This window comes from Lynx rufus, unplaced genomic scaffold, assembly GCF_022079265.1.
Source record: "Lynx rufus isolate CCGP_SWC_20201006 ecotype Redwood Valley unplaced genomic scaffold, mLynRuf1.p SCAF_2, whole genome shotgun sequence".
Lineage (NCBI taxonomy): Eukaryota > Metazoa > Chordata > Mammalia > Carnivora > Felidae > Lynx > Lynx rufus.
In genome coordinates this window covers 191,826,742-191,841,429 of record NW_025814834.1, presented here as the reverse complement: position 1 = coordinate 191,841,429, position 14,688 = coordinate 191,826,742, and the positions used below count along the sequence as shown (strand labels likewise).

General features: G+C 55.9%; 2 protein-coding genes across 2 annotated transcripts in view; both read right to left on the bottom strand.

The window, feature by feature from the left end:
- Positions 1 to 4,949: 4,949 nt before the first annotated feature.
- Positions 4,950 to 14,688, bottom strand: part of LOC124515355 (bone morphogenetic protein 8B) — a 28,889-nt gene continuing 19,150 nt past the window's right edge. Inside the window, exons 4-7 of the mRNA XM_047084167.1 lie at positions 9,898 to 10,092; positions 9,060 to 9,139; positions 8,384 to 8,494; positions 4,950 to 5,099 (exon numbers count right to left, since the gene is read on the bottom strand). Of these exons, the coding sequence (XP_046940123.1) occupies positions 4,950 to 5,099; positions 8,384 to 8,494; positions 9,060 to 9,139; positions 9,898 to 10,092 (536 nt within the window). The remainder of the gene's footprint in view (positions 5,100 to 8,383; positions 8,495 to 9,059; positions 9,140 to 9,897; positions 10,093 to 14,688) is intronic.
- Positions 12,426 to 13,983, bottom strand: OXCT2 (3-oxoacid CoA-transferase 2). The gene is given in 2 exon segments (XM_047084815.1): positions 12,426 to 12,648; positions 12,740 to 13,983. Coding segments are annotated over 2 exon segments (1,467 nt in total).

Genomic DNA, 14,688 nt, shown 5'->3' with positions numbered 1-14,688 from the left:
CCTCTGGCAAGCTCAGTCTTTTCTCTCTTAAAGGCCTTTGACTGATTGGATGAGGCCCACCCACATTTTGGAGAATAATGTGCTCTACTTCCAGCCTGTTGCTTTAAATGTTAATCACATCTGAAAAGTACCTTCACAGCAGCATCTGGACTGGTGTTTGACCAAAAACTGGCCGTGGTGGCCCAGCCAGGTTGACACGCAAAACTAACCAACACAGCCTCAAAGCCTAAAATATTTATGACATGAACCTTTGCAGAAAGTTTGCTGATGGCTTAAACAAATGGTCCCACCCCATGCTCAGCTCACAGTCTGGTCCTCCTAATGCAGCCACTGCTTGGAGCTCAAGCTTCTCTCTCCATGCTCAGCCAGGTGGCTTTCAAGCATCCCTCACCTGCTGAAGGCCTGAGCAGAGACGAGCCCTGTGGCCACTAGGCACCTCTCTGTTGGGTTGCTAGGACCATTCAGAATCCATGGGGCTGGGCTTTTTGATGGTAAGATCTGGACGAGCCTGGTGCCTCCTGGCCCTGGTGACCCCAGGATAGCTCCTGTGAGGGATGTTGGCTGAGCTCCTACTTGGGGTTTCTGTTTTCCTTGTGGCTAGGATGTACCACATGGTTACCCTTGACCCTACAGAGCTCCCAAAAGAGACCTTCCCTCGAAGCACAGGCCCCCACTCTGAGGGCAAACTATGGCCATCACAGGTCAGCCACCAGGAAAGGATGTGTATAAAAGGGTATAGCACAGCCACCTCCCAAGAGGGGACTGACTCCTATGATGACCTTGTTGCTTTCTCTTGTTCCTTGGTAGCACCCACTGGGTGCCAGTGCCCCTCCCAGTGTGCTACGGACCATCTGCAGGTGTTATCCCTGTATCCACAGCAGAACCCTATACAGAGGTAAACCAAGGCCTGGGTGACATGGCTACAAAGTCCCAGAACATGGTAGAGCAGGATAGGAAGCTCAGCCTGCCTCCCCCTAGTTAAGTGGGGTCCTGGGAAGTTTATTGGGCTCTAGCCTCGGCCTATGGCAGGGGGCCCAAGGCCCTCAGGGAGACACATAGTCCCTATAGTTGGCCTGGACCCTTTGGGGAGACCTAAGGAAACAGGGTTCTTCCCTGCCAGACAGGAGGTGCCCCAGAGCCTGGGGAGCAGTGGCCTGGCTACCTGATCAGCTCCTCACAGCATACTACCAAACCTGTTCCTTGGGAAGGCTCTGGTCCTTCGGAAGTGTACCCAAGGGTGTCTGAGGTAGCTTCCTGGTCTGCACGTGCATTGCCTCAGCCCCAGCACCTCAAACAGGGCTGGGTTTTGCCAGTGCACTGACTCCTTCAGGTTGTGGCCCCAGGGTTGGTCCCGTGGCTGCTGGAGTTTCCTCTTTGACAGCACCTCAGCCCTCGGATGTGGCTGGCCGTGATGTCACAGTCCCAAAAGCCTGCAGCAACACTCCAGGAAGGGATTTGGGACCTACTTTTTAGTTGTGAACACAGTCTTGTAGGCTGCGGGTGTTAAAAACCAAGAAAGCCATGTTTTCAAAAAATATTAACAGGAAAATTTCTACTACATAATAAAGTGGGAAAAGCATATTTCAAAGCAATTTATATGATATGGTGTGATCCCAATTTTGTAAAAATACCTGTAACATGTAAACATCTAAACATGTGTATCCTAAGGAAAAAGCCTAGAAACAAATTCACTAAAATACTGTTTATGAATCATACAACTGTGACAATTTCAGATTTTTTTTTCCAATTTGTCCTCCAAAACTGCATTATTTTTGTAATAAATGAAAAACCTGTTTTTTAAAAGGTGGGTTGAGTGCTTTGTACCTTTAAGCAGGCTGGTGGGATCCCCTTGCCCCTGGGAACATGGGAAAAAGGTTCACAGCCTTGGCCGTAACCACTTTCCTCAGGCCTTGAAAGCAAGTGGGAACACAAAGTCCCCCCTCCAGAGACTGCAGGGTGTAGATTTTCAGGAGAAAGCACAGCTCTGAAATAAGTACACCATCACCTGCAGAACACGTTCTGGACAAGCACAGAAAGGGCTCAGCAGATCCTTTTGTAAGGTCAACGGGTACCAGTTGCTAAGTGTTTTTATGGCAGACATTGTCCTAAATGTGTATGTACGTATCTGATCTTTCCAATAGCCCTGGAAGGAAAGAACCAATATCCTACCCTACCATAGAAAAGGACCCAAGATTCACATCCATTTGGCTCCAAAATGCTGTACTCTTGCTATGCTGCCTCTGTTCCTTTGGGAATTTTCCAGGACAGGTTACCTCCCCACCTGAGAAAACCATGAACACAGATGTTGTAATAACTTGGCCTCCAGGCCAGCATTGCACTGCCAAAGCCGAGACTGCTCTGCATGTGTCCTCAGCCTTTTCCCACATGCCCTCCCTTCTGGCAACAGTCCTTGATTCCTTGTCGTCAGTGGGCCTGACCAACTACCCATATGTATCCTTCGAGTCCCATGCAACCAGATAAACCAGCCATGCCCTGAGCAAGAGAAAGGGAAATGGTGGCATCTGTGCTGTGTATCTGCCAGCCTGGGCCACCCCCTGCAGCTGCCGTGCTTGGCTCAGCAAACGGATAACTGGAAATCTAACACATGCGATAAATGCATGCAGTATCATGCAATAAACAGGGTATAAAATGCAGGAACTTTGTGTCCATTCACAATGGTTTCACTGCTCAGGGCTTTCTCCATTTGATCTCATTTGCCTGAATGGTAGAAGTTGCTGGAAGTCTGACCCAGGAAGGCAGGCAGAGGCTTCCTGTTTTTCAGTTGTGCATGAAAAAGGAAGATTACAACCTCCAGTCATTCCTGCTGTGCCCAGCCTGACAGGTGAGGTATATATATCCCTGTCTATAAATCTTTGGGTGATTTGACAGACATTCCTGGTGTACCCCTAATTGTGTTGGGCTACTGGCTGGGCACAAAAGATGCGAGGGTGAAGTAAAGAATTGTCAAAATAATTGGCTAATTTTAAACTTACATTTGCCTAAAAGGTCATCTTTGATGTTAGGAAGATGGAAGTGTTAGAATGGCAAACAGTTCTATATTTTATACCAGCTCTGATCTGTGACCACCACCTGAGCCCCCAGTTCACGGTTGTGAGGCAGCATCTGGGCTCAGCGTGAGAGAGGGTTGGCAGACAAGATTTCCAGCAGAAGGCCCTTTGGAGACCAGAAAGCCGAATGCCTTCATGTACACATGGGAAAATGAGACCCAGAGGAAGAAACCATCTACCCGGTCAGCTCTCTTAACATCTAGGCCAGAGTTTAGATCCTTAACTGATGGGGAACTTTCCACCTTGCAGACAGTCTGGACCTGCTCTCTATCCCAGGGTCTCTTTCTCTGTACTTGCTCCACAGTCCCTTCCAGGTCCCCGTGGAGGGGCTGCTGTCCTGCAGCAGGGCCCCTGGCCTCCACACCTGCTGCCAGGCCTGATGTCCGGGGCCCCTCCTCAGGGTGCAGAGTGATGGCAGAGATGCTCGTCTTTGGGCACAGGGGTGGTTCCGCTTCAGCTGGGCTGTGCCTGTGGGTTGGGCGGGCCCAGGATCTGCTTTTAATGACAGTATTTCAGGGCTCGGGCAGCTGGACTCTGTCTGCCTCAGCAGGTAAATTACAGGCTTAGCAAGTCAGAAATCAAATAAACACTCCAACTGCCTGTGGCGGCTGCTCCAAGGAGAACAGTGGTTTCCGGGAACCTTCACCCAGGTCAGCCTAATTACTGCCTGTCACTCCCGTGGGACAGGGACCTTTTCTTTTGTCCACAGGCCTAGAGAGACAGGACGGCACTCCTGGGCACACAGGGTGATGCAGATTATGGTGACCAGCCTGATTTTGACAACTGGACATAAGCAGGTGCTGAGAAAACCCTGCCCTTGCCCCACACCTGGCCCCAGGCTGCCCAGTGTCCCAGATGCACTGCAGTGGATGAAATGGATTGCTCCTTATGGCAGAAGATGGCAAACAGTGGAGTTCTAATACCAATCATTTTGAAATTCTATCCAGATTCGGAAGCAAAAAAAAATCAAGATTGATTATTGATGTTTGCATGCCAAAGGGAAAGGGTAGTCATGTCATCTGTTCTCAGCATCGTCATCCTGAGCCACCCAATTTCTCTACCATGCTGGGCTCAATAAAAAGAGAACTTTTCCATGGAGCTGAGCTCAGCATGGTGACAGATAGGTGAATGAAACCTCCTCAGTTTTTTGTTTCTACAAAGGCCAAAATCCATGCACCGCAGCTCTTCCCTGGATAGCAGAGGCAGATCAACGCAGTAAGATCGGGAGAGACAAATGCCATTGGCCTGAGCCCTACGTCATGTGGTTCATTCAGCTCTTGAGTTGGCACACGTGCCTACCTGTGGCTAGCAGTTTGATGATTCAGAGCCACAACTACACAGCAATGAGGGCAAGTCCACACTCTAACAAAAGTGCCCAGAAATACCTGGGAGGGGCAGGCAACCGGAGGTAGACTAGACTGTCTACACACATCCAAGCCCTGTAATGGATAGTAAAGAGCCCGAGGTAGCCATTTTGGGTTCTAGGTGCCCCTCAGTTCACCCCAAATCACCACAAGCCTGGACCAGCAATGGACACGGATAGGTCCTCAGATAGGACTTTTGTGTCAACCCCAAAATGCTGGTCAGCATGTGCTTCTCGGGGAGGAGGCTGGGAAAGAACCTGCTCAGTGACTCAGACCACCAGGCCTGGAGGCCAAAAGATTTTCACAAACCTCAGGCAGGGAAGGGGCAGAGAGGCCTGGAGAAGATCCAGCCCTGGCAGGAAGAAAAGAAGGGCATAGATATGTTGATCTCTGGGGGCCCACCCCTCCATCCCCCCCCCCACCCCCCCGCCCCAAGGTTGGGCTGGGTCTGAGAGTTTTCTGCATCTGGAGAGGCGCCTGATCCAGGCGGGAGGCTCTGCAGCGGTGGGGCCGGGCCTCAGTGGCAGCCACAGGCCCTGACCACCATGTTGCGGTGCTTGCGCAGGATGACATTGTTGCTGCTGTCATAGTAGAGCACGGAGGTGGCACTCAGCTTCGTGGGGGCACAGCACGCCTTGGGGACCGCATCCGGCTTCATCAGGTGCACCTGGCCAGGGGAGGGACGGCAGTCAGGTGTGAGTACCGCGGCCTTCTCCCACGACTCCCAGGTCCCACCGACCCCGGAGTCTCCAGCTGCTCACCCTCCCCGGCTCCATCCTCCGCAGCCTGGGCTGGCGCTAACCTATAGATGTTCCCCACCCTGCCCCCCTTCACCCCTTCCCCACACCAGCTGGCTCCCTCCCTCCACATTCACTCCCCTCAGAGGCCACGACCCGCTCACTGGTCTCCAGCACATGGCGTGCCCGGTGCCCAGTCCCTCTGCCGCACCACCCCTCTGGGGTCCCCTCCGCTCCTCCCATGTGCTCCTGTAACGTCCCTGATCATATCTTGTCCCCATTAGCTGTTTGCCATCTGTCTCCCCTCCCAGCTGTGAGCCAGTGAATGATCACAGAACAGGAGAGACCTAGAATCCTAGGTCCATCCTCCTGTTCAGTGCTGTTACTCCTCAAGGCACTTGCCACCCCTGATAACTTCTAAGGCAACTACTGTTCTGGGCCGACCAAGACGGAGGGCACGGAGGCCCCGCATGGTGCCCAGAGTCGCATGGCTCTCAGGCGTGGCGGAACTTGGACAGGGTGTGCTGACCTGCTGCCCTCTGAACAGCTTTACTGCCAGGAGAGAGCCTGCCTGAGGAACGGCCCATTTTCAGCTTCCTAAAAATATTTCTCCCAAGCCCTGGCAGGACAAGCCGCAGTTTACACGGAATTCCGGGTCAGGGCCCCCCACTTGCAGGCCCGAAGGCGGCCCGAGGCTGTGGGGAGGCAGGAGAGAAGAGGACACCTGCTCCATCCCTGTGTCGTGCAGCCCAGGGCCCCCCACCCTCTCGGACGCTGCCGAGCAGGACCCGGACGAAGCTGTCTGGTGGGGGAATCTGTCTGGCCCCCACTCCCCTGTGCCCAGCTCTGAGCCAGCCTGCCGGGAGGACACCAGCTGGCTCAGGGCCCAACAGCCTCTCAGGGGCCCAGGGGGAGGCCGAGGCCGCTGTGGGGATGTCCAGCCAGACAGGACCTGGGTGCCACTGCTCCCAACTTCCCCACCTCCAAATGCGGTGGCCCGGCTTGGCCTTCATGGGCCCACGTGAAAAACTAGGCGACACTGCCTGCCTGCCCCAGCCATGGGCTCTGAATGACTGGGAACAGGGGAGGGTCTTGCCCGAGTCGGGGTGCTGGAGAGAAGTTGGGCACCGCGGGGGTACGGCCTTTCTGAGACCTCCCCCACGCCCCAGACGAGAGCTTTGTCAGATGAGTGACAGAAAGAAGGTCTTTTATTCCATCTGGCACCAAACAGGATGACTTGGGGAAGCTAATGTGCCATTCCACCCAGCTCATTTTTGAGCCACCGGGAGACCAAATCCAAGGGTCTGTCACTTACTGGCTGTGCATCTTTGGGTACAAATCGCGCATCTGTGGGCGTTTTCTCCTCTGCCAAATGGGTAGAATGGTACTTTTCTCATTGCCAACACAAATGTATCTAGGACATGTGCCTTGTGCCAGCTCTGCCAGCATGGGGCACAGAAATGTCCCAGACATGGTCCCTGCTTTCACAGACTCAGTGGGGAGGGAAAGGGAGACGGGGAATATTCCAGCAGACAACCAGGACCCACCGGAGCGGCACAACAAAGCAGGCCTTCAGCACTGGGAGCATGAGCATGGTGACGACCCCTGGCAGGGAAGGGCCACAGACATGAGGCGTGCAAGGGGAGCAGGGGGTGGCTGGGCCCAGGGCAGGGGAGGAGGCCCTGCAAGTGGAGGGCACAGCAGGTGCAAAGGCAGGAAGGTGAGAAACAGCCTATGCAGGGAGATGAGGGTACTAGAACGTGTGGGGACACTGGCGAGGTCGGCAGGGTGGCTCACGAGGGGTCCTGCGTCCCAGGCCAAGGGCTCAACCTTCCTCCTGGGAATGTAGGAAGCGAGACCAAGTTTCTCAACTGAGAACAAGGTGCTAGGTTGTGCTTTAGTGGGATCCCCAGCTGCTGTGTGGAGAAGGGCTAAGAGGATGAGCCTAGAGGGAAATGCTTCCTTCTCTTGCCTTCACGACACCCCAAGTCCCCCATCACTGCCCGGCCTCCCCATGGAGGAGGCCAGTCCTCACCTCCACTCCTGCATCTGCCGTCTCCCCAGAGAAGCTCACCTGTTCTCAGGACTGGAGGGACGGCCCCATGCCACTCTGACATCCAGAGCTTCAGCCCGGCCCCTCCTCAGACCTGCAGGTCCCGCTTCCCTCCCGGGCCAACCTCTGACCTCACCTTCCCGGCCCCCCATTCCTCCCTGCAGCCCGAGCCCACCCAGCTATCCTGACTTGGGAGCTGCACACCCTTGTGGGCCAGGAGAACCATGTGTGTCTCATCACGACCAAGCTTTTCCCAGGAAAGCAGTCCCTGAGGGCAGCAACTCCCACTTGATGTGAGAAAGGCAGTGTGACCACAGGGTCAAAGCCACTGTCAGTGATGTTTACTCTCACTCAGGGGCATCACTTAATCTCTTACTAGATTAACATAGGGGCAGGGACACCAGGAAGTAGGCTTCTAGGTAAACGTTCTAGAAAGAAATCTCAATCCTATTATCAACAAACTTTTAAAACACTTAGCAATAAACAGCAGCAACAAAGCTCCTCACAGAAACTATTATTCGGCATTTAAAGGTACCCCAGACAGCATCAAAAGCATTTACTACCTGTGGGAGACACAAAGAACTAAGGGACCAGGAAAAAGACAATGGGGAGGTGAACAGAAGGGGGGGGGGCAAAGCCCAGCCCATCACCCAGGCCACACCTGTAACGCTCTCCTCATACACCGTGCAGCAGGTGGCTGAATGCACATGCCTGTCACTCACCCCACAGGCATCTGTGTGACGGGAGGCCGAGGATGCCAGGGGACACGGTGATGTGTGTTTAGAGCACACAGGTACACAGGTGGGATGCACATGTTATATGTGTGTTGTGGTGTGATGTGTGACCAGAAGCAAGCATGTCTTGTAAATCTGGGTGCCCACATATGTACGTGAATGCCTTACACGTGCATGTGCAGGGCACGGATCTGGGTGTGCACAAGCAGTCAGGGTAAGTCAGGTGTGTGTGGGTTCAGATGCCTAGGGGTCTACATGTGAACGGGGCCACATAGGGACCAGTTCCTGTACAGACATGGGAAGTTAACTGCGTGTGCCCACAGTGAAGGGTGGGGAGAGCTCCCTGAGACCCGAGCAGGCGCTTCCATCCACCTGGCTGCACGAGCCCTCTCCCCGTGGGTGGGGACAGGATGGACGCGGTACTGACCAGGGACTGCAGGATGGCATGGTTGGTGGCGTTCATGCACGAGTCCAGCGGGAAGGAGCACTCCCCCTCACAGTAATAGGCCGAGTAGCCTTGGGGAGCAATGACCCAATCCTGGGGGGAAAGAGGAGAAAGTGAGTGCCATCCAGATGCCCCCCCACACACACTGAGCCCTTGAATCCAGCACACGGCACAAGACGACTCAGGGCTGCCCCTTACCCACCTGCAGCCCCAGCCCCATCAGCCAAGCCTAGGGTCCCTGCAGGCAGGCTCCCCCAAGAGGCCTGTCGTCCACCGGGAGGCCCTCGGCAGGCAGGGCTGGGCACAGCTCTGTCCCCTTCACGTGCACTGGGCATCGTCCTCCCCACCCGCCCCACTGCCTGCATCTTCTAGAGCTGCTGTCCCAGCAGACGTGCACACGCACTGCCCTCCCAGCCTCGGTTTCCCTGTTGCAGCCCTGACATGTTCTGGCTGAGGATTCAGACTATCCCCATTTCCATAGTTTTCACCAAAAAGCACCTTCTCACTATAAAAGAAAGACATATTCCCTTCAGAAAACACTGAAGAACCTAATGCATGAGAAAATTAAAGTCACCCATAATTCTAGCTGCCCCTGGAGATACACCTATCATCTCCGGGTGGGGACCGTCATGTAAGAAGGAGGAGAGCCAGAAATTACCAGCCAGCCGAGGTCCTGGAAGCTGACGTAGAGCTCGTGCCGCCGGCAAACCTGCCGGCCGTCGGTGCCATGAACGTCATCTGCAGGGACAGAAGAGCCAGGTCTGTTCTGGGGTTCCTGCTCTGGGCAGCTTCCACAGGGAGCTCCCAGGGCGGGGGACACCCCACCGGGCACACTTGGTGAATAAATGAATGCAGTGAAACAGACGCATTTGATCTCATTAAGCCCATCCTGCAGCTCTGCTGGTGTCACGACCCAGCTCCAGAAACTTCGATGGCTCCAGGTGGTCCGATAGCTACAGAGGAACCCTGCACTCACCCCAGCCTCCCCTGAGTTCCAACCTGTGGGCCCTCCCGATGCTTCAGTAAACAGCCCAGGGGACCCTGGGCCATCAGTGGCTCCTTTTCTGTACTGACCTCATCCCAACTCTCCTGCCGCCCCCATTCCACGGGATCGAGTGGCTCACGGAGGCCAAAGGGCGGACTCCCTGTGGAGGAGAGGAGGGCAGGAGGGCAGGGCAGGCCCACTCCTGATCCTGAGGGGCTCAGTCTGCGGGAGAGACCTCCGCATAAACAGTTGTGCATCCTGCAGGGTCCCCAGGGGCTGTGCTGCCCGGAGGATGGGGCACCTGATTCTGATGGAGACTTCTGGAAAAAGCCCTGGGAGCCAGGGGAGGGCAGAGAAAGCACTTCTGGGTGGCAGGGACGGAGAGGGCAGAGGCTGGTCCACAGAACAGTGCTGGAAGGTGACCCCCGGCCTGAACCTACTGAGGACCCAGAGGGTTCTGTCCCCTCCAGGTGGCTCCTGGGCCCCGCCCCAGGCCCCTCCCGGACCTCACCAAAGATCCCCGGGAGTTTGTTCGGGTGTGGCAGCTCGTTGGTTTTCTTGGGCGGCCTCCTCTTCAGGGGCCTCGCTGCCCGAGGGGCTCGGACGGGACCAGGGCTCGCCCTGAAAAAAGTGACCAGGAAAGGCTGTTTGGAGCCCGGCGCCCGTCGCCCCAGCAGGCCGGCCAGGCCAGGATCCACGCTGTGCCCTGAGACGGAGAGAGGAGAGAGGGCGATCACTCGCGGGCAGGGGCTGTGCAGGGGCTGTGGGACAGCGGGGACCCTTCTGCCAGGGCCTGCTCGGGCCCAGGAGCGCAGAGGCAGAGGGCCTCAGTTTGCTCCTCTGGAAACAGGAGTCCCAGGTCCGAGGGAGATGGAGGGAGGGGGGCCTCGCGAACACAGGGTCATTACTCGCGATAACGGTGAACAATGCCATCTGTGAAGCACTTTGTAGGTTTCGAATTAGTTCACACGTGTGACCTTATGTGTCTCCACAGTCCCCCTGGACCTCATGCTTCGCTGAGAAACGTCAGAGCCACTCTGCCGGGGGCTCGCAGAACCACGGTTCCCATGTCCATCTGAGCGCTCCGAGGCCCGAGTTCTCCCTTCCACCCCATACGTTCTGGGGGTGTGGATGGATTTATGACCCAGCAGATTAGAGCAGCCACCAGGACATAGCCAGGGCTTGCTCTGCCCAGCACTGCCAAGAGCAGGGCACTAACTCTGCCCTGACATCCACAAACGAGACCCCGGGTTCAGTGGGGCAGAGACATCTGGCCAAAGTCCTGGAGCTGCGGTTCAGTCAGATCCCAAGTTCTTACCCACTGAAGGTCTTACTCCGGGTTTGTGGGTTAAAAAAGAGAGAAAAGGCTGTGGGCTGGACATGATGGGGACCTCCGGCTAGGAAGAGGGACACCCCTGAAAATGGGATTTGACCCCACAGCTGCTTAGAGATGAGGATGCCCTGAGAAACACACTCACGATCCCTGGAAATGTCGACTCCACCAATGAAACCAACTTCCTGTACCTCTTTGTATTTCCAAATGACCTCTTGATTTCTTAACTGTCAAAGTAACACAAGGGCAACTGTAAGGTAACCTCTGGGGAAGAAATATCACTCAGAAACCTCTGCCCACCCCAACACATCATTTTCATCTTTCTGGAATATTTTCATGTCGCCTGAACTTTTACACAATGGTCATCTTAACAAAGAAGTCTGTATGTTTTCCAACTTTTTCACATAAACATGTTCACTGCTGTTAAAATGTCTCCACTATGAACGTTTCAAATGCATAAAATTCCTTTGAGAAAATGTACCATAATATTTAGAGATTAGCTTAACTTTAGACATTTAGGTTATTTCCCGGCTTTCATTAAAAGACGAGAAAGGGGTAGATCTCTTCATTCTCATTTCCTGTGGAATTTTCCTTTTTCTTTGTTTGAATGTTTCTATTTTTCAGAGAGAGAGAGAGGAAACGTGAGTGGGGGAGGGGCAGAGAGAGAGGGGAACAGAGGCTCTGCAGTGGGCTCTGTGCTGGACAGCAGCGAGCCAGTCGTGGGGCTCGAACTTACAAACGGAAACTGTGAGATCATGACCAGAGCAGAAGTCGGATGCTCAACCAACTCAGCCACCTAAGAGCCCCTCCCACGGTATTTTCTTAAACAAAACGACAGGAGGTGATTACTGACTTTTATGCTCCTTAGAACACAGTGCCAACTGCTCTACTTCCTGTACATCACCTTAGTGTTGCCACCCTGACACACACACACACACACACACACACAGGCACAGGCACAGGCACATGTACGTACGTACGTATGGAAACACACGTGCACTTCTCATACAGGATACAGACATACACATACACGATGCTACGTGTCTGTTCCATTAGCGGGTGTCCTGATTCACTGTGAAACCATCCCAGTCCTGCTCAGCTGGCAAAGGTCAGCCCTTAAACAGCCGGGCTCTAGACCTGGGGCCCCGGGCCAAGTTGGTTGAACTAATCAGTCCAGAGACTAAACTTTGATCTATGACATCACCTCCCACAAACAAATGCACCGGACACGTTAGAGGCACCGCTCAGGAACGATCCTGCTGGGACGGGAGGGGGGTCAGCTGCAGGGGCTGACACTGGAAGGAGCCTTGGGGATACGGGGGTGGTTACTCCTCCCTCATCACTTCCCCCCACATTTCGTGGCTCGTTCCGGAGAGAAGGCTCCTCAGTGAAAGCCTTCCTGTGGGATCATCCGAGCTGCAGGAATTTAACGTAAACATCACAGTGAGGAGGGCGTCCGAGTGCCCGACGACGGAACCAGACCTAACTCAGGACTCACAGAACATGCAAGAGCAACACCAAAGATCTCCTTTTGTTTTTAATTAAAGCCATATTCCTCTTGAGAGAATAGTCTGTCTGGCGGTAGCCGAGTCTGAGACGCCAGGAGAACCGGTCAGACGAACGGACAGGCGTGATGACACCCCCTCTGGGTGAGAGGCAGCGGCGAAAATGAAACACACCCTCTGACCAGGGCTTCCTCTCCCGGGTCAGGCGGCCACCTGCTGCATGGGTCTGAGGTTCGGTGACACAGCGAAGGGCTGCCCGTGCTCTGTGACGTCGTCCACGGTCAGCCCGTCCCAGAGCTCAATCAGCGTCAGGCCTTTCTTCTTGTGCACGTCGAACACGGCCTTGTCAGTGATGATCCGGTCCACACAGCGCTTCCCGGTCAGCGGCATGGTACGCTTCTCCAAGATTTTGGGTTCGTTGGCTTGGTGCAGTGCGCCATGGTGACCACCACTCTGGTCTTGGGACTGGACACCAAGTCCATGCCCCCCCCCCCATGCCTTTCACCTTCTTCCTGGGTATCATCCAGTTAGCCAGGTCACCGTATTTGGAGACCTGCATGGCTCCCAGCATGGTGAGGTCGAGGTGCCCCCCTCGAATCATGGCAAATGAGTCATCGCTGGAGAAGAAACAGCCCCTGGGGAAAATGCTTACCGTCTGCTTGCCCACGTTGACGAGATCTGCATCCACCTCATCTTTGGAGGGGAATGGCCCCAAGCCCAGGATGCCATGTTCACTGTGAAGATGAACAGTCATGTCCGGGCTGATGTAGTTGCTGGCCAGGAGCGGGATTCCTATGCCCAGATTGGCATACATGCCATCCTCAAATTCAAGAGCTGCCCGCTTGACAATTCGGGCCCCGGGGTCATCTGCAGACTCGGCTTTTTCATCGTGCTCCTTCCTGAGGGCTAGATGCTCAATTCTTTTCTCGTGTTTTTCTCCCTGAATCATGCGGTCAACATAAATGTTAGGAACGTGGATGTCTTCGGGGGCAAAGGTCCCCACATCCACGATTTCTTCCACCTCCACCACGGAGGTTTCCGCAGCTTTGCACATGGGCACGTTGAAATTCCTGGCGCTTTTTCTGAAGATGACGTTCCCGGCGCGGTCGGCCTTCCACCCCTTCACCAAAGCAAAATCGGCAGTGATGGCCTACTCCAGAAGATAGTGGTGCCCGTGGAACTCCCTCACCTCTCGGGGCTGGCTCATGATGGCGATGTGGCCGTTGGGCGCGGACCTGATGGGGGCGCCTCCCTCCTGAGCCAGGGTCCCGTAGGCCGTGGGTGTGTAGAAGGCGGGCACCCCGGTGCCCCCGGCGCGGATGCGCTCGGCCAGGGTGCCCTGGGGCGTCAGCTCCAGCTTCAGCTCGCCCGCCAGGTACCGGCGCTCGCACAGCGTGTTCTCCCCCACGTAGGAGCAGATGAGGCGGGCGATCTGCTTGGCCTCCAGTAACAGGCCCGGCCCAAAGCCGTCCACGCCCACGTTGCTGCTGACCATGATCAACTCTTTGACGCGCGTGCGGAACAGCGCCTGAATCAGGTTCTCTGGAATCCCGCAGAGCCCGAAGCCGCTGACCATGATCTTGGCCCTGTCCGCGATGTCTTTGACGGCCTCCACGGGATCCGCGTAGAATTTGGCGCGGGCGCGAGCGCTGGTGGCCAGGCCGCGCACACCGCCCTCGGCCTCGGCCAGCGTGGGCCCCCAGCGGCTGGCGGGGACGCGGTGCCCGAGCGCCCGCGCGAGCCTCTGGAGGACGGTCATCGTGCGCTCCGGCTCTGGGCCCCGGACTGAGACCGGCGGGGGACAGGCCAACGCCGGCCGCCACCACCGCGTCACAGAGCAGGGAGGGTGCGTGGGGCGGTGACGCTCACACCGGGTGGCCCCGGCGCCCCTGCCCACAACGAGGGGCCCCTCTCCCAAGGGGATTCCGGACCCTGCGTCCCCGCTGCGGAGGCAGCGGCGTTCCTGAGGGGAAGACGTGACCCTGAGTCCTCGGGGTTGGCGGCAAGGCCTCCCGTGTCCAGCCCAAAGCCCCGGGGGCAAGGGTGGTCCTTCGCGGGGCCCCTTCCGGGCACACCTCTCCCTGTCGGACACCCCCAACTCTGGGTGGTCCCCTTCCTTCTCCGTCACCACCCCCTTCCCGGGTGACCTGCTCCAGTCCCCTGGCCCTCAGGCCACCCAGACGGCTGCGCTTCCCACACCTGCGCCGCCTGCCCCCGCGCTCACCTGTCCTGGGTGACCGGCCATCTGGACGTCTACCAGGGCTCCCAATGACCTCGCCGCCAAAGAAAGTGCTCTGGGGTTGCTGCCTCAGACCTGCCCCCTCCTCTTCTTTCACTCAGACACAAATCTATTAAAAATGGGCCCCTGGCTCACTCCACATTTTCTGTGATTCCGCCGCTGCCCACTTTTCTCCATTTCTGCCGCTACCAACAAGCTCCTCCCCACTCCACCTGCATGCTGGGT